Below are 20,840 nucleotides of genomic sequence, written 5' to 3'. Positions count from 1 at the left end.
ATAAGAATGTTCGTCAGTACTTATATGTGAAGTGCTGCAACATGCACATTGAACTGTGTAAGGTACTCTGTCCAGTCTTCCTTTGCCTTGTCAAACTCACAAAATGACAGCACAGGTGCAGGTGGTGGTATTGCATCTGGGTCTGGTGTCTTGTGTGAAGTCATCTGCACCATGATGGATTGATTTATCACTTCAAGTAGTTGTGGCAGTTGTTGACTCTGAAACTGAATAAACTGAGTTAGGTCAGCTGCAGCTGCTGCAGCACACGATTGTGGTTTAGTAGCCATAATCTATGAAGCAATGAACAGAGAAAGCTAAAGGGGCTGCAAAAGCAGCAACTAAGGAACCTAGAATATAAACAGCACAAGCAAGCCAAATACTGGGAAAAAAGACAAACAACAACAACAACAACAACAACAAAAACAACAAAAAAGATTACAGGAAGAACCAAACAAGATGACTGCCACATGTAGGTAGTATTACTCATCATCATGTTTGTTGCATATGACTTCATACATAATGTTAAGGAGATGTGGGTTACAGAGTGGTGCAGCAATTGTCACAGGAAAGCTGAACAGATACGGAAATGATTAGTGAACACATTAACACTCTAACCACAAGATTAACTTAACTTGTATTTCTCCAAGCGTATGAAGACTCATTACAAATAATGCAACTAGAAATAGAGTCCAGCTACCACAGTGTCAACCAGGAAGAGGTTTGCTGTACTAAGCATGAACGATTGTGTCGTAGCGATGAGGCTCCAAGTGCAAGTGGGATGAGTGGCTGCCACCAGCCATCCTATATTGCAGTGGCAGAGAGCGCTCGTGGTGCTGAGCCACTAGACCCATGGCTCAGTGGACACATACCATTGGATCTGTTAGATCCTGCTTGACCACTATCTGTGTGTAATGGAAACTTGCAATTCTGTTACCAACATTGACATCTGTGGGGTGGTATCAATACGTGATACCACAGACGGCTCCTGTGTCATCTGTTATTTTGATGACCTGCAGCATCTACACAAAATCTGTTCTTGGTTTGTCTCCTTCATACTTTAATTGTTTCCAATGTATGTTATTACCAAATTTTAAAGTGATTTAGGTCTCTCATATCATTTACAATTTGCTTAGCAGTTGTTAAATTTTGAGTTACGTATTTCATTTTTAATTTAATCTGATCCTTCCCAAGTCAATTTTAATTTTATTTTCCTTGGGAAGAATGGGTTTAAGGATGAACACGCTGTTCTTCTCAACAAATTCTAGTAACATAGGATTTTTGTCACTTCTTGCTTCATACACTAAGCTTCTCAGTAAAGTTTTAGTCCTATTTTCACATACAGAATTTCAGTTTTCATATTTTAGTTGGATTTGCTGTCATTTATCAGTCTTTTCATAGAGCACTAATAGAGCTCTTTTACCTCCTTGTCAAAATGTGAATAAGTCAGTGTACATAATTTAATGATTTACATAAAATATCTTTCATTTATTTTGAAATCAAATCCTGCTACTTTTTTCAAGATTCTTTCAATACCTGTAACAATGTTTTTATTTTTCTTATTTACAATAAGACCAGTACCTGAATATCCCCTGTGTTCTCTACTTTCTGATAAAACATATGTTTTGAATTCAATTCTGTTTTGTATTAACTTTTTAGCTGCAATTCTCATAAGCCTACTAAATCCCATCACATTGAATTCCTTTTCCCATTCTACAAACATACTTTTGGATCCTTGAGTTCTGCAAAAATATAAGGGGTGTTCAAAAGAGAAATGAGTTGGAGGCATAATTATAGAAACCAGTACCTGTATGTTAGAAGTATTGACCCTGGCTGTTGAGACACTTGTCCAACTGTGACACAAGGAGGTGAATGACTGTCTCATAAAATTCCCAGGGCTGCACTGTTAACCAGTTCCACATGTACAACTGGATGTCATCATCCGAGGTGAATCATTTGCCCCTTGGAGCCTTTTTAAGGGGCCAAAAATGGCGTAATCACAAGGAGAGAGAGATCCTGACCGTATGGAGGTGGCCGATAACCTCCCATTTCAATTTCTTTTTTTGTGGTGGGAACCTGGATGCTTCCAGTGGAGACTGTCGTTTTGATTCTGTTTCGAAGTGATGACACCATGACTCATCTCTAGCCATCACTCATGCCAGGAACACTACCTTCCTGAGCATCGCGCTGCAGATGAACAAGACAGTGAGCCATTCAACATGCTTCCTGGTGTGGTTGAAGACTGTGGGACACCCATTGGGTACATACTTTGCACATGTGCAGTCACACCTTCCTGATGGTATGAACACTTCTGATGCTCAATCCAACCATGGTGGCTGTGGCTTTCACTGTCACTTGGCAGTCCTGCATCCACCAGCTGTACGATGTCATCAGTAATGCAGTGTGGTGCTCCAGACTGTGCATCATCGGCTAACAACACCCATTCTTCCCTGAAGCGCTTGTGCCATGCCTTGACGCTTGCAAGGGATGTGCAGTGTTTGCCGTACACTTGTGACATTTGTTGATGATTGCCCATTCCTCCTACTCCTTCCACTGTCAGAAAACGAACAACACCTCTTTGCCCTTCTTTTGATGCCTCCATGCCACTGTCTGCAATGCAACTGGCAGCGTTGGATAATTGATGCGTGCTGTATAGTCATGTGATGTGCACATGTGCCCTCTAGTGATGGACTGTGAACTTCCAAGCTCCGGTCAGAACCACACGTAGTTACACACGCCACGGTATTACCCTTCTGTCACTGGTTTGTGCATTCCAGACTCTGGCTCATTTCTTTTTCAATGCCCCTTTATACATGCACCACATGATGTGCTCCAAACCAAATGAACAGTCTCTGAAACAATGAGCACAGGTGCTACTTTCACAATGTATTGGGGTGCATAAGTGAATATTAAATATCTAATAAATAAATCCATGTATATTATTTCCTATCATAATGTTTACGTACTACGTGGAAACTACACCGATGAATCGAAGGAACTGGTACACCTGCCTAATATTGTGTAGGGCCCTCCTGAGCATGCAGAAGTGCCACAACACAATGTGGCATGGACTTGACTAATGTCTGAAGTAGTGCTGGAAGGAAATGACCCCATGAATCCTGCAGGGCTGTCCATAAATCCACATTAGTGGGAGGGGGTGGAGAGCTTTCCTGAACAGTGCGTTGCAAGGCATCCCAGATATGCTCAATAATGTTCATGTCAGGGGTGTTTGGTGGCCAGTGGAAATGTTTAAACTCAGAAGAATGTTTCTGGAGCCACTCTGTAGCAATTCTGGACATATGGAGTGTTGCATTGTCCTGCTGGAATTGCCCAAGTCCGTCGGAATGCACAATTGACATGAGTAGATGCAGATATTCAGACAGGATGCTTATGTACATGTCATGTGTCAGTCATATCTAGACATATCAGGGGTCCCATATCACTCCAACTGCACACACCCTACATCATTACAGAATCTCCACCAGCTTGAAAAGTGCCCTGCTGACATGCAGGGTTCATGGATTCATGAGGATGCCTCCAAACCCATACACATCTATCTGTTTGATACAATCTGAAACAACACTCGTCCGACCAGGCAACATGTTTCCAATCATCAACAGTTCAATGTCACTGTTGATGGACCCAGACAAGGTGTAAAGCTTTTTGTTGTGCAGTCATCAAGTGTACTCGAGTGGGCCTTAGGCTCCGAAAGCCCATATTGATGAGGTATTGTTGAATGGGTTCGCACACTGGCACTTGTTGATGCGCGCCCCCTCCCCCCCCCCCCCCCCCCCCCAATTGAACTCCGCAGCAAATTGTGGAAGGGTTGCACTTCCATCACGTTGAATGATTCTCTTCAGTTGTCATCGGTCCTGTTCTTACAGGATCCTTTTCTGGCTGCAGAATTATCAGAGATTTGATGATGTTTTATCAGATCCCTGATATTCACGGTACACTTGTGAAATGGTCATATGGGAAAATCCCCACTTCATCAAAACGTCAGAAATGTCCCATTGCACATATGCTGTGGTAACACCATGTTCAAACTCATTTACATCTTGATAACCTGCATTGTAGTAGCAGTAACCAATCCAAAAACAGCACCAGACACTTGTTGTCTTATATGAGGGTTGCCAACCATAGCGCACTGTTCTGCCTGTTTATATATCGCTGTATTTGAATATGCACGCCTATACCAGTTTCTTTGGTGCTTTAGTGTATAACTTGGTGCATGGCCTCCCTAATTCTGATTGGTAGCAATAGGCATCAGTTAAGAGTTATAATACCATTGCTTTTTACAGCATACCATTAGCCAGCTGTTGCTGAGCTGTGCTGTCACTGTCTTTGTCATTATTTATCTGATCATTACCTCCATCATGCACATTACCACTTTTGTGGAAGCTCAAAGCACAGGTTTGTGTTGCCTGCACTGTACTTACAGTACATGGAGACAGATTTTGTTCCCACCACTCCCAACCCCCAGGAGACCCTGCACACTCTCTCCACTCCCTGGATCTGAGTTAAGCCAAGTTATACTTCATGAGTAGTATAATTTTGTTGTTTTTTATGTATCTGTTATCAGATTTCCAAAAATGTAGCTATGCCTCAAACTTACATCCTTATTTTGTGCCATCAAACACATACTTACCAATCGAAAATTGCACGAAATATCCATAAATAGAGTAAAAACCCAGCCTGTAGAAACAGGTGAGGAAAGAGGAGTCGGCACTGCCTGGTGCAGCATGCAGGGCTAGAGGTGGCAAGAGAGGGCTGCCAGGTGTAGTGAGGGGAGGCTGTGGGGGGTGGGGTGGGGGTGGGGGGGGGGGGGGGCAGGCGGGCAGGCAGGCAGGCAGGCAGGCAGGTAGGCAGGTAGGCAGGCAGGCAGGCAACAGAAAAAAACGAGGAGCAGAATAGACAGGTACAGAGAAGCAGAAAATACTGTTGGGTGTGCTGGCAGAAAACATCACACAATGAGGATGAGGGGTGGCGAATTGTGAGGAGGTGACAGGACAGAGAAGAAACAGTTGGGTGGATATGGGGACAGTAGGTTACAACAGATTGAGGCTGGGATAATTTCAAATGTGGGGAATGTATGGTAAGAACAACTCACATCTGCACAGTTCACAAAAGCTGGTGGTGCAGGGGAGGACCCACATGGCCTGGGTTGTGAAGCAGCCGTTGAAATTAAGCATGTTATGTTGAACTGCATGTTTAACTTTGTTCTGGGCCACTGTTTGGCAGTGGCCATTCATCCTTATCGACAGCTGGTTGGTAGTCACACCAATATAAAAAGCAGAGCTAGTATATGACAGAGCTGCTTTCACAGACTGCTTGACCTCAGGTGGGGTAGGACTGGAACAGGAATAGTTGGGTAGGTGGACTGGGAAGGTCTTGCACATGGGTCTTCCATATGGATATTATATCTGTGGAAAGGCATTGGTATTGGGAGTGGCTTAGGGATGGAGTAGGATGTCATAGAGGTTGGATGGGCAATGGAACATCTAACTGAAATGAGCATAGTAGTTTCCAATACACATCGTAGATGCTCATAACAAGAAAGAAAGATTCTGCTCTTAGCTTCTGAATCCACAAATTTTTCTGACAGAATAGGAAACAGAGATAAAAGATGCAGAACACAGGTTAAGATGAGACATCTTTTCTGAGAAGAAAAGAAGATAAAAATAAAGACTATGGCATTACTGAGTAGAATGTCAAAGATAGTACAGCAATAAAAATCCCTCAACACCTACATAACTGATCTCTTCTACAACTATTCTACTGACTGAAGTTCCCTGGAAGCTTAAAACTGTGTCCTTGACTAGGTTTTGAACCTAGAACCTTTGTCTTTCATGGGCATGTGCTCCACTGACTGGCTCATGACATGTCCTCCAGCAGTACTTCTTCTCCTCCCTTGCAGACTTTACAGAAGTTCTCCTGCGTACCTCATAGGGATAGCACTTCTGGAAGAAAGGATACTGCATAGAAATGACTTAGCCACAAACTTGAGAATTGTTCCCAGAATGAATTTTCACTCTTCAGTGGATTATGCACTGATTTGAAACATCTTGGCAAATTAAAACCATGTGCCAGACTGGGACTCGAATCTAGAACCTTTGCCATTCACAGTCAAGTGCTCTAATGACTGAGCCATGCAAGCATGACACACCACCCCTCCTCACATCCACTAATATCCCTTATCATAATTTCTAAATTTCTCAGCAGTTCTCCTAGATACCTTGCATGACCAACACTCCTGAAAGAAAGGATATTGCAGAGAATTAACTTATCCACAGCTTAGGGAATTGTTTCCAGAGTATATCTTACACTCTACAGTTGAGAGAGAGCTCTTTTTTTCCAGGAGCACTGCACCTGCAAGGTATGCAGGAGAGCTTCTGTGAAGTCTGGGAGGCAGGAGGGAGGTAATGCTGGAAGTAGAGCTGTGAGGGAAATTCTGAAGTCATGCTCAGATAGCTCGGCTGGTGAGTGTTTGCCCACAATGGCAAAGGTTCTGATCTCGAGTCTCGGTTTGGAACACATTTTCAGTCTGCCAGGAAGTACCATTAAACTGCTATATTCAGCGTGTGCCATGTGCAAAATATGATATAATGGCTATACAATAAATCAAACAATGGAAAATCCAGGATGAAATGTAACGATATTATGAAAAAGAAAGTTGCTACTCACCATATAGCGGAGTTGCTGAGTTGCAGATAGGCACAACAAAAGGACTCTCACAATTAAAGCTTTCGGCCATTAAGGTCTTCATCAACAAGTATGGTAGGGATGGTGGACAGTGAAGTGCTGCAGGTTAGATGGAGGGCAGGGCAGAGGTGGAGAGGGGAAGGGGGTGGAAGTAACGGAAAAGGAGAGAAATAAAAAGACTGGGTGTGATGGTGGAATAGATGCAAGACCTGTCCCATACATCCTACCACCACCACCTACTCCAATCGAGTCATTAACATCACCTATCCCACCAAAGGAAGGACTACCTGTGAAACTAGTCAGGTAATTTACAAGCTAAACTGCAACCACTGTACTACATTCTATGTAGGCATGACAACCAAGAAGCTGTCTGTCTGCATGAATGGCCACTGGCAAAAGTGGCCAAGAAACAAGTGTACCACCCTGTTGCTGAACATGCTGCCAAACATGATATCCTTCTTGAATGTTCTGGAAATGATATCCTTCATTTCAATGACTGCCTCACAGCCTGTGCCATATGGATCCTTCCCACCAACACCATCTTTTCTGAATTGTGCAGCTGGGAACTTTCCCTGTAATACATTCTATGACCCTGTAACCGTCTTGGCCTCAATCTTAGTTAATCACTGTCCTTACCCATCCAGCCCCCTTCCCTGTTCCCATTCCAGCACTACACAGCCATCATTCCACCATCACACCCAGTCTTTTTATTTCTCTCCTTTTCTGCTACTTCCCCCCTCCCCTCCCCTCCCTGCCTCTCCCCTGCCCTCCGTCTAACCTGCAGCACTTTACTGTCTGCTGCCCCCCCACCATACTATCCCTCCCCCTCCCCTCCCCAGCCCCCTCCTTACTCCCACGCAGTCGCCACTCCCATCATGCACTGGTGCTGCCGCTCACATTTTGGTTTCAGTTGCCTGAGACTTCAGATGTGTGTGTGAGTTTTGTGTGTGTGTGTCCATACAAAAGGAGAACAATTGAAAGCACATGGCAGACCTTTCTACATGACTGGACAAACACAAAAACAAAAGAAGATAATTAAAGTCATGATCACGTGAACTGTAAAAGAAAATACAAATGTTGGTAGGAAATGCACTCTATGATAAAAGTTCCAGACTTGTCCATTAGCCTATCTGTGTTTACCTACTATCGCTGATTAACATTTGCATGTAAATTCTGATAACTATCAAGAAATCAAGGTTATCTATGAGGGTCATCCACAAAGTAAGTTCCTTTTCTATTTATATCCATGGCAGCACTATGATTGCAGTTCCAAGTATGCGCCGCAGTTACTCTGACTCAACGAGAAGACGTGTACGCCATTTTCAGATCGCTGCTGCCAATGTGTGCTTTGTAATGCTTCTTTATAATGTCAGCCATAATTGAAAATGCCACTGCATGTGTAATCAGATCTGTGATTCATTTTCTAAAAGCAAAGAAAGCTAAACGAAAGGAAATTCATTGGCAAATCTGTGAGGTTTACGGACAAAATGCTATGAGTGATTTCAATGGTTACAAGATGAGTCAGACTGTTCAATGAAGGATGTGATCATGTGCGTGATGAAGAACTAAATGGATGCCTGTCTGTGGTTACTGAAGAACTGGTTCACACAGTTGAAGAGAAGATTAAGCATAACACTTAGTTCCCTTGTTATGGAAGTTCCGCAAATCCCATGATCACTAATTCATGAAACTGTTATGGAAAAACTGAAATTTCGAAACCTTGCTCATGTTGGGTACCCAAAATTCTTAGTGAACAACACAAAAAACAACAGATGGGTAGTGCACTTCAGTTTTTGATATGCTACAATGAACAACGCAATGGTTTTCTTTCTCAGATACTCATGGGAGATGAAATTTGGATATTGTATGACACCCCTGAAACAAAACAGCAATCAGTGGAATGGAGGCACACTTTATCTCCAATGAAGGTTAAGCCTAAGCAAATGTTGACACCTTGAAAAATCATGTGCACCATTTTTTGGCACATAAAAGGCAATATGCTGAGTGATTCCTTACCACGAGGCCAAACAATCAATGCACATGGTAACTGCGAGACCATTAAGAAATTGCTCCACACAATACAGAACAAGCACTGAGGATTACTGTCAAAAGGTGTTGTTTTTTTCCATGATAATGCCCAACCTCACATGGCAAATGTGACCAAACAACTCTGAGACGCGTTTGATCATTCTCCGTACTGCCTGGACCTCGCTCCTAGCAACTTCTTACACCTAAAACACTGTCATTGGTGGTCAACACTTCAATGATAATGATGAGCATAAAGAACATGTTACCACATTGTTGAATACACAGGCAGTAACCTTCTATGGAGGCGGCATACAAAAACTTGGGCCACGCTATGAAAAGTACCTATAAAATTTTGTGAGCTATAAAGAAAAATTCAGAGTAGGAATGAAAATCCATGGAGAAGAAATAAAACTTTTAGGTTTGCTGATAACATTGTAATTCTGTCAGAACCAGCAAAGGACCTGGAAGATCAGCTGAATGGAATGGACAGTGTCTTGAAAGGAGGATATAAGATGACCATCAACAAAAGCAAAACGAGGATACTGGAATGTAGTCAAATTTAGTCGGATGATGATGCAGGAATTAGATTAGGAAAAGAGACGCTTAAAGTAGTAAATGAGATTTGCTATTTGGGGAGCAAAATGACCGATGATGGTTGAAGTAGAGAGGATATAAAATGTAGACTGGCAATGGCAAGGAAAGTGTTTCTGAAGAAGAGAAATTTGTTAACATTGGGTATAGATTTAAGTGTCAGGAAGTCGTTTCTGAAATTATTTGTATGAAGTGTAGCCATGTATGGAAGTGAAATGTGGATTAGAGATTAGATTAGATAAGATTAGTTTAGTTTTTGTTCCATAGATGCATGCTGAGGAGGTCCTCGTGGATGTGGAACATGTAAAATTTTTTTTTGAAGCTGAAATAACAATACTAATAGTATGAATATATACAATACATCATTTGTTTCTATTAAAAAATTCGTCAATGGAGTAGAAGGAGTTGGCCACTAGTAAGTCTTTCAGGCTCCTTTTAAACTGATCTTTATTTGTAACTAAATTTTTTATGTTTACTGGCAAATTATTGAAGATGAGTGTTCCTGAGTAGTGGACCCCTTTTTGAACTAAAGTAAGTGCTTTTAAGTCCTTGTGCAGATCATTTTTGTTCCTGGTATTGTGTGTATGAACTGAGCTGTTTGTTGGAAAAAGAGATATATTATTTAGGACAAATTTCATTAATGAGTAAATATACTGAGAGGCAGTAGTTAGTATACCCAGTTCTTTGAAGAGGTTTCTATAGGACGTCCGTGAATTTACTCCACAAATAATATGTATTACACGCTTTTCGACTCTGAAAACGTTTGTTTGACTTGAAGAGTTACCCCAAAATATTATACCATATGACATTATGGAATGAAAGTAGGCAAAGTATGCAAGCTTTTTCATTTTTATGTCGCCTATGTCTGCTAACACTCGAATTGCAAATACAGATTTGTTAAGGCGTTTCTGCAGTTCTGTGGTGTGCTCTTCCCAACTGAATTTCTTATCAAGTTGTAATCCCAGGAATTTAAGACTGTCAACCTCTTCTATCTGCTCTTCTTCGTACTTTATGCATATGCTGGGTGGAAACCTCTTACAGGTTCTGAATTGCATATAGTGAGTCTTTTCGAAGTTTAAAGTCAGTGAGTTGGCTTTAAACCATTTATTAATATCCATGAAAATATCATTAGCAGATCTTTCTAGAACTACACTTGACATACTATTTATTGCAATACTTGTGTCATCTGCAAACAAAACGAACTCTGCTTCTGGCAGTGTAACTGATGAGAAATCATTAATGTACACAAGAAAAAGCAATGGTCCTAAGATGGATGAGATGGATGAGCTGGATGGATGAGACACCACATGTAATTTCTTCCCATTCTGATGATGACTGATGACTTAATTCACTAGTCCCTTGCACTGACACCCTTTGTGTCCTGTTAGTGAGGTATGACTTGAACCATTTTGCAGCACTACCCGTGACACCATAGAATTCTAATTTATTTAAAAGGATGTTGTGGTTCACACAATCAGATGCCTTTGACAAATCACAGAAAATACCTGCTGCTTGTAACTTGTTATTTAATGAATTAAGTACATTTTCACTGTAGGTGTAAATAGCCTTCTCGATATCCGAACCCTTCAGAAATCCAAACTGTGTTCTTGATAATATGTTATTTGTGGTCAGATGGTTGAGCAGCTGCCTGTACATTACTTTTTCTAAAATTTTTGAGAATGCTGGCAAAAGTGAAATCGGTCTGTAGTTTGATGGTATCTCTTTATCCCCTTTCTTGAATAGAGGCTTAACATCTGCATATTTTAGCCAGTCAGGAAATGTCCCAGTTATAATTGACTGGTTACACAAGTAACTTAGACTTGTACTAAACTCACAAGAACATGCCTTAATTAACTTCGTTGATATTTCATCGTACCCACTAGAATGCTTTGTTTTTAAAGATTTTATTATGGACGTTATTTCTTTTGGTGAAGTGAGTGACATATTCATGTGCCTGAAGCTATTTGTAAAGTTTAAGATATTCAAGGGCATTATTTACTGATCCTGAAAGTCCCATTCTATCAGTAACGGATATAAAGTACTTGTTAAATAGATTTGCTACACTATGCCCATCAGTTACTAATGTGTCATCTACCCTTAGTGCTATTTGCTCCTGTTCCTTTCTGGTTCTACCAGTCTGCTCTTTCACTATATCCCATATTGTTTTTATTTTGTTCCCTGACATTGCTATCTTCTTCTCGTAGTGCATTTGTTTAGACGTCTGAATTACTTTTTTTAATGTTTTACAGTATTCCTTGTATTTAGCTAAATCATCAGCATTGGAGCTATTCTTGGCCAACAGATACATTTTCCATTTTGTCTTACAGGAAATCTTTATTCCTTGTGTAATCCATGGTTTTATTATAGACTTCTGTTTAATTTGAGTAACTTTTAGAGGAAAACAGTTTTCAAACATGGTACTGACATTGTTCATGAATGTGTTATATTTTTCATTCATGTCATGAGCACTATAAACATCTTTCCAGTTCATATCTTTGAGCAGTTTTCTAAAACACTCAATTTTTGGTTGATTGACTACTCTCCTGTACTCAGATTTAGCAGTCTTGATAATCTGCTTAGAATTTACATCTAAAACAAGGAGCTGCATGTCATGCTCTGATAGTCCATTTATAACAGGTTTTATGATATGATTTTGTTCCTTTGATTTGTCTATAAAAATGTTGTCAATGGCTGTCCTTGAGGATTTAGTGATCCTAGTTGGAAAGTTTACAGTGTGAGTTAGATTGAAAGACAACATTACTAACTACAGTGAATGTTTACTGGAAGATTGCATTAGAAAATCTGTATTAAAGTCACCAGCGATCAAAATTTCTTTGTTTCTTCCTGTTAAATAACCCAAAAGAGCTTCTAGATGATCTAAGAATAGATTATAATTTCCTGAAGGTGCTCGGTAAATAGTTATTATTATATAGGATCTGTTATGGAACTCTACTTCTGTTGCACATGCTTCTAGATGCTGCTCTAAACAGAATTTATTAATGTCAATGTTCTTGAATTTATGGCAGTTTTTGATAAATGTGGCAACTCCTCCTCCATCCATATCTACTCTGCAGAAGTAGGAAGCTAGCTTAAATCCTGAAATGTCTAACATATCTATATCAGTGGTCACTTGATGTTCAGAGAGGCAGATTATGTCAATTTGGTTAGATGAATTCATTTCATCGATACAAATGAGTAGTTCATCAACTTTATTTCTAAGTCCCGGAATGTTCTGGTGTAATAAAGATAACTGATACTGCATACTAATGGGATTGTAACTGCTTTGGCGAAGATGAACTGGCAGTTTCTGATTACTTTCTGTTAAACACTGTTTAAATGGAGGCTGTATGATAAAATCTGACTCCTGTTCATCTGTTTTCTCAAACTGAGTGTGTCTGCCAATCTCTCTTAAAACCTGTTTTCTTTCCCCCTTCCCTATCCTAAAAAAGGCATCCCTATGACACCTGTGACCACTGGTATTTTACCACTTGTGCCAGTGTCCGTCCTTAAGTTTTCTGCAATCAACCCAGACAGTTTTCCCTTCCCTTTCCTATTGAGGTGAAGGCCATGCCTAGTATAGTCCCACCTGTCGATAGTATCCACAGGAATCAAACCAATATGGGACCCTATATCCATCCTAAGCAGCCACTCCAACTCCAAGTTCACCCTCCCTACGGAAGAGTTCAAATGAGGCCGATCATGGCGTCTCAACACAGACACAAATCCCACACTCGTATGCTTCGTTGCTGATGCTATCTTCACCAGGTCACTCTCTATGGAATATTCAGTCTCTGCCAATGCTATTTCCCGGACCACCTACTATAACTACAGCATCCTCCTTTGTGAAATCCTTGCATAAAGCACCTACATCCTCTGTTACCTGACCCAGATCTGCACTAGGCTTGAAAAAGTTTGTGACCTGGTACTCTGGACCTAGATTTTCCTGCAGTAGTTGACCAACACCTCTACCATGGGAACTAACTAACAACAGAACTTTCTTTCTCTTTACAAATTTCCCTACCTTTTTCAAGTCCTTGAAAGCTTGTTGTGCCCTTTCTACAGCTTCAGCTACATGAGGCTCATCCGATTCTGACTGAGGCAACAGGTCAAATCTATTTTCAAGATTTATGACAAAGCTGTCTGATGCTCTCCTTTGCCTGTTCCCCCTATTACCTGTTGCCACTTCCCACCTCTGTTCACCCTTCTCCCTCTTTAACCTGTCCAGATCCTCCCTTGCCTTGTCTAGGTCAGCTTGAAGAGCTGCAATTTTCCCTTCCTGTTCCAGTATTTTCCTATCTCTACTACAGATCCTACAATACCACTGGTGAGCCTCATTTATGTCCCCATTTCCCACGCCACTACATTCACCCCAATGAAAGAAACTACAGCACCCATCACACCATACCCTGGAACTGACGATCCTACGGCATGTCACACACTTCTCACTCATGGTAAAAACAGAAATCGTATAAGCTGATTTAAGTAGTGAGTAAAACGTAAACAAAGGACCCCAGAAACTATTCAGGCAGATATAAATAAATTGAAAGAGTACTGAATAAAAATACTGGTGATTACATATGACTCACTGTTTACTTAAGATACGCGCGCGTGAAATTAAGCCTAAAATCCGTTCTATAGGCGCAAGAAGGAAAATAAACTTCTTACCTCGTTTAATCTTCTGTAACACTTCACTAACACTTCCACTAATGTAACAACACTTATATTATATTTATACCAACTGGAAACGTTTATCTATAAGTTTAATTCACTGCTTACTTACGATTCGCGCAAGTGAAATTAGGCCTAGGATTCGTGCTACAGGCACAAGAAGAAAAATCCGCTTCTTACCCTGTTTAATCTTATTTTATACTTCACTAACACTTCCAAACATGAGATAATACAGTACTGGCACTCAAAGAAAATTTACATCCTGAAAAGCTCAATATCAGGTTGGTGCCTACTTCATTGTGACGTGGACAGCTGCAGTTCACACATAAAAAAGACGAGCAGAGGAGCAACACCTGACGATAAATAGTTTGTACAAGAAGAGAATAGAAGCTTTCAAAATGTGGTGCTACAGAAGAATGCTGAAGATTAGATGGGTAGATCACATAACTAAAGAGGAGGTATTGGTAGGGCAGATTCTGAGGCATCAAGGGATCACCAATTTAGTATTGGAGGGCAGTGTGGAGGGTCAGAATTGTAGAGGGAGACCAAGAGATGAATACACTAAACAGATTCAGAAGGATTTAGGTTGCAGTAGGTACTGGGAGATGAAGAACCTTGCACAGGATAGAGTAGCATGGAGAGCTGCATCAAACCAATCTCTGGACTGAAGACCACAACAACAACAACAACAACAACAACAATGTAGAAAAGTAGTTTAACAGTTGTAGATTTTTGTACAATATATATTTTTTCTGTATTTGTATGCTTTTGTTTTACGTAACCAAACGGAACTCACTTCGTGGACATACCTTGTACATTATAAAAGAACGTATCATAGGTTATAATAAACATATTTCTCTTGATGCTGCTAGCAGGAGTTTGGATGTGGATAGATATTGGAATCCTTGTATCTATATAGTCATATAATTTGCAACAGCAGTTAATAATAAATATTGTAAGCAAGCTCTTGAAATTGCAGGGATTACCAATAACTGCTGTAAGCTTGTTAAAGTGTGTTAGATCAAAACTCTCTGCTAATCCTAGGCACAGAAATTATTATTGTGTCTTGAACTATAGTTGTACAAATCACTGTTCATCCTGAATTAATCTTTATTGTTAATAAGACATTTTGCAAAAAATGAATATACTGACATACATTACATTCAACAAATGTCTTATTTATCTTCTATTTGTGTAGATAATTCTCTAGAAATAAAATACCTAACTGTAAATAATGACAAATAAAAAATTATATTTCAGAATGTGTGAACTCATTTGAACAGGCTACAATTGTTGGAACTATTCCTTCAAGATGGAGGTTACATCCGTCCTATATGCACTCATTTTCTGTGACTGATAACTATTTTGTCATCCTGGAACAACCATTATCACTTTCAGTGCCTTCATTTCTGAAGTGCCACTTCAAGAATGAAGCAATGATAGGAGCTCTTCAGTGGTATCCAGATGAAAAGGTACAGTACATTTTTAAGTGTAGTCTGCAGATGTTTGTGAGAACAAGTGTCTCTTTCTATTGTGCCCAATAGTTCCAATATTAAAAGAAGTACATATGATGGCAGAAGAACAATAAAGTTATTTGAAATTTTTGTAGCAAGATCGAACTTTGTCTGCTTCCATTGTTCAGTGTAAAATTTGTGAACGTCTTTCGTAAAAGCTGTGGGTGTAGTTTATATAGCTTGACTATGCCTTGAACACCATTCTAGATTGCCATCTGTTGCCTCAAATGTCTCTTCTTGATTAATTATTGCCTTGCTACTTCATTCTGGTGATCTGGATCCGCTGTCCCACTACTATGCTTGAACATCCAACTCTTCTGGACTTCTTTCCATCTAGCAGGGAAAGCTAAATGAAAGACTGCAACTTCTACTGCATGCTACGAAATGACTTTGAATGAACTCTTGTTTTGACTCTTCTATATTTTAAAGTTCATTACTTCCCATTAATATATATTACAGTACCTGAAATAGGCTTTATCAATGATAGTACACATCAGTCATTAAAACATGTCTCACTTAAAGGTCATACAGACAGTCAATGGTCTATTGAAAGATAATTCAATTGTCTTGATGATATCAGGATTTTTGTTAGGCTGTGTATTCTGGGCAGCCCATGACACCTTCAGTTGGATGCACCGAAGTGTAAACACGCACACCCAACTAGTAGATGCTGCACATTCTCTGCCAACATACCTCGGCCCTCCCATAGCATCTGCACCAAAATAAGTAGCATGAATTATCTCTAATCCCACCTTACACACTATTCTATCTTCTTCCTTTATAACAATCATCTTTTGCTGGAACAGTTCTTCATAGTGGACCAGGATACTTGCCAGAACATCCTGATATAATACAATTGGCAACATTATGAACACATTTTTACAAATAATATTCAATTGATACTTTTTTGTATCTTTTGCTACTGTGTGCAAAGGAAAATTCAATTTATCACATTTTTAAAATAATAAATGGCTTGAAAGTTTGGCCCATTCTTACATTTAAGAGCACTTAAAATGTGACACAGGATTCCTAATATTAGAAAGAACCCATCATCTATCATGTGTGTTCCTATTAGCCAAGGATCTGAGTTTTTTGCCCCATTCCTCCTAGCAACCCTCCCAAGCCCCGTCATATTTTCTCCTTGAAGTAGAAAATTGTTGTTCAGTAGCTAGGAGTACTACATTCTGTCATGGGAAACTGCACCTCTTGAATGTAAATACTAACCAGCCCTCTGTCCTTTAGTTTCCCTGATAGTGATCTTTATCTTGATAATTGCCATTTTCTTATTTCATTACACGTAAACCATTCCAGTGAACAATTGTATTGATTTTCATGTTCTGTCTCTGGTGGGTCACTTAAATTTGTATACATAATAGCTTGATTGGCTAACTTCAATGCAAATTAATTCAGAAACAGCACAACGTATCAAACTGTTTTTAAACAATTATTTCTGAGTGGGACCTACCCTGTGACACCCTTACAAGCCTTTCAGATGGTTTCTGACCATCCTGTATAGACAGACCCATACTGATCAAGAAATATATTGTCAGTCCTGTACTAACTACTCTCTCTGGTTTATCTGAACTAACTTTTTGATATGCTCATGAACTTTGTGTCATACTCATCAAATACTATACATCTCTTCAGTCTGTTTTCTTGCCCTGTGGTTCATATAACAGACTTTACTGTAAACATTCTACCACTATGTAGTTCAGCCCCATAACTTTAAGCCCTGTACTATAAACAGGAGAGCATCAGTGAGATGAGCTGATGTTTAACCACTGCTCAGATTTTTGTGTCCATACGACAGGCACCAGGCTGTCAGTGAGGATAATCAGACACTGACTGAAGGTCTGTACTGGTAACATAGACCATAGAGTGTGCTTTGCACTAAAATACCATCACTTCAGCGGCTGTTTCAGCATACAGATGTTTTTGGCCACCTTTCAAAGTCCTTCAGAACTCTAGCGATTGGAATTTGCCCTGAGGCACTGTATATGCTTACTTCTTAACACATGAATGGTATCAAGGTGTAGCTGATAATTCTTGTTGAAACATCCTATTTTATAGTTTATTTATGCCCCTAGCATATTTCAAATGCTTGCCCAACTAGTGAAAGTGAAGGGACTGTCTCATAAGATAGTTCCTTAAAAAGCCTAAGTCACATCCTGTCAGCTCCCTCCTCCATCCAACTGAGATAATGTTGTTCATCTGATTATCTAATTCAAATGAGAAATCAAACTAAAACTTCATTCATTTCTGCTAACATTTTTACATTTATTTATTTTCATTTGTGTCTGTTTCTTATGTTACAGTAGGCTTACTTTTAAAGCATTTTTTCTCATTGTTGTAGCCTAAATAGCAATTTACAATAGCAACATCCTTTAAAGGTAGTATTCAATGGCTAGTGTAATATATAAATCTTTCACAGCAAATAAGATTCTGTAAAAGAATATTTGAGAGTGATTCTTTTCACTTATCAGCATGTGAACACTATAACTTAAGTGAATATTATATTTGAGTTATATCAATATGTTTTTAGTAAAATGACACTTCTGTTTCTTAATTTATTTTGTGTAATTAAGCAGATATTAACCGAGTAGATTTATGGTCTCCATAATAGAGAGCAGATGGTTATAAGAAAGTGCAGCATCTCACAGAGGTCCAGTGTGGGCTGTAATTATTGTATGGCAGCGAAACTTGGTATGTATGTTGATGTGTTAATGCAGCAACAATAAACACTGGGAAAAATTAGTTCCTATTTTGGCCACTATGTTCAAATCTGGCACAGTACAGAGCCTCATCAACATCTGCAGTGCTCATATTGAACAAATTGTGTCAGCAGCAGTTAATAATAAAATCAACATTTTTGCCTTTTTCACTTGTTTGACCTTTCCTACCCACATGCAGTTCCTAATCCATTTTCTATGGAAACATTTCTATTCATCCTTTTCGCATTCACGGAACCAGATTTTCACCTTGTGGCCAAAATTGGAACCAATTTTTTGCTGGCATAAATTGGTTCCACATTGATACATTAGATTACCTACCAGGTTTTGCTACCATATGGTAATTACTGCTCACACTGGACCTCTGTGAGTACCTGCACTTTAATTATAGCCTCCTGGTAGACCAGCATTGATATTTAACTTTACTCATTTTTTGGCAAGCATGAACTTATTTTTTACATACATCAAGTTTAATGCATTAGACAGTTTCTTGACAATATAAATAATAAATTCATCTTATATGGATGTATGCACAAGAATCCACAAGACAGAGGGGCATTATTCATAGTGTTTTGATGGAAAGCCCATAGCGTTTCCCTTAAAGCTCTCTCACATGTGAAATCCAGACTTCTTGCACTGTTCATGGACATGGGTCGACAGTCTGTCAGAGAGAATAAATGTATTGGAGTCTCAACATAATGACATTTAAATATCTCTTGCAGTCACCTATTTTCAGCTTCTAGTGTATTATTCATTTTCTCTCATTTTCCCTAATGGTGTGATTATTTTCTTCCATTTGACTTTCTGTATTTAAGTACAGGGCTTTCCATTACATTGATTTTTAGCTTTCACACTGAAAATAAGTCAATGTCTGTTATTTTACAGAAATGTAATGAACACTTTCATCAGTTGCAGCATACATATTATCAGTTACCTGTGTTTAATTTAACACAACATAAAGTGTGTCAGTCATTCTTTTCGTGCCTCAGAAGGTGTCATCTGTCAATTTCTACATTGCAAGAAAGGGAGTCTTGTGGCACTGTTTGAAGTAACCATCATTCTACTCTCTAACTTTAATCCCCATGCCTCTTTAGCATCCAGTGCACATAAAGTTCTGTTTCTCATTCAAAAACTTTAGTATATGCTGATGACACAAGCATACTAATAAAAGATCCAAACTCAGCCCTAGCAGACACAGTTCTGATGATAGCTGAACAGGTCTACAAGTGGTTCACGGCTAACACATTAAGTCTTAGCCTCACAGACTTGTATTATGTAACTTCGAAAAAGCAGTAATGACCTTTTAGCACCAAGAATAGGCATTAATGGTTATACACTGAAGTGACAAGTCATGGGATTCTTCCTAATATCCTTTCCGCCCTCCTTTTGTGTGGCATAGTGCAGTAGCTCAACATGGCATGGACCCAACAAGTTATTGGAAGTCCCCTGCAGGAATATTGGGCCACATTGCAGCTATAGCCATCCATAATTGTGAAGGCATTGCCAGTGCAGGATTTTGAGCCTGAATTGACCTCTCAATAATGTCCCATAAATGTTTGATGGGATACACTTCAAGCAATCAGGGTAGCAAAATTATTCACTTGAATTGCCCAGAATGTTCAGATGAATTGAGAACAGTTGTGGCTCAGTGACATGCTGCTCTATCGTTCTTAAAAATTCTATCATTGTTTGGGAATATGAAGTCCGTGAATGGCAATAAATGGCCTCCAAATGGCCAAACATTAGCTTTTCCAGTCAATGATTACTTCAGTTGGATGAGAGAACCTAGTTCATTCCATGTAAACACAGCCCACACCATCATGGAGCCACCACCAGCTTACATAGTGAATTGTTGACAACTAGGGTCTATGGCTTCAAGGAGTCTGCACTATGCTGTAACCCTACCACCAAATCTTACCAATTGAAATCAGGACTAATCTGACCAGGCCATGATTTCCAGCTGTCTGTAGTCCAACCTTTGTGGTGACAAGCCCAGGAGGGGCACTGCAGGTGATGTGCTGTTATCAAAGGCACTCACGTCATTTGTCTGCTGACATAGCCCACTAATGCCAAATTTCAACACACTGACATACTAGAGGCATATGTTGTACATCCCACATTGATTGCTGTGGTTATTTTGTGCAGTGTTGATTGTTAGCACTGACAACTCTATGCAAACGCCACTGCTGTTGGTCATTAAGTGAAGGTGAAAGTCGGCCACTATGTTGTCTCTGGTGAGAGGTAATGCCAGACATTCAGTATTCTCAGCACTTTCTTGACACTGTGGATCTCAGAATATTGAATTCTCTAATGATTTCTGAAATGGAATGTCCCATGCATCTTTCTCCACCTCCCACTGTGCGTTCAAAGTCTGTTAATTCCTGTCGTGCAGCCATAATCACATTGGAAATCATTTCATCTGAGAACAAATGACAGCTTTTCCACAACATTGCCCGTTTATACCTAGTGTACATGGTACTACCACCATCCGTATATATGCAGACTGCTGTCCCATGACTTGTGTCGCACTGAGGTGTACACTCAATGAAGTAAAGTGCAACAAACAGTATTTCTTTGGACACAGTTGGATAACAAGTGAAAATGAAATCAA

At 39.7% G+C, this 20,840-nt stretch overlaps 1 protein-coding gene across 4 annotated transcripts in view; it reads left to right on the top strand.

Moving 5' to 3' along the window:
• LOC124619382 (carotenoid isomerooxygenase) overlaps window positions 1-20,840 on the top strand; it is a 374,524-nt gene that overhangs the window by 312,619 nt on the left and 41,065 nt on the right. For all 4 annotated transcript variants that reach the window (XM_047145721.1, XM_047145723.1, XM_047145724.1 and 1 more), the window contains one exon: window positions 15,247-15,458. In XM_047145721.1, coding sequence (XP_047001677.1) covers window positions 15,247-15,458 — 212 coding nt within the window. The remainder of the gene's footprint in view (window positions 1-15,246; window positions 15,459-20,840) is intronic.

The sequence above is a fragment of the Schistocerca americana genome, chromosome 6 (assembly GCF_021461395.2).
Source record: "Schistocerca americana isolate TAMUIC-IGC-003095 chromosome 6, iqSchAmer2.1, whole genome shotgun sequence".
Classification (NCBI taxonomy): domain Eukaryota; kingdom Metazoa; phylum Arthropoda; class Insecta; order Orthoptera; family Acrididae; genus Schistocerca; species Schistocerca americana.
Note: the sequence above shows the minus strand (reverse complement) of the source record. Positions and strands in the feature narration are given on the sequence as shown.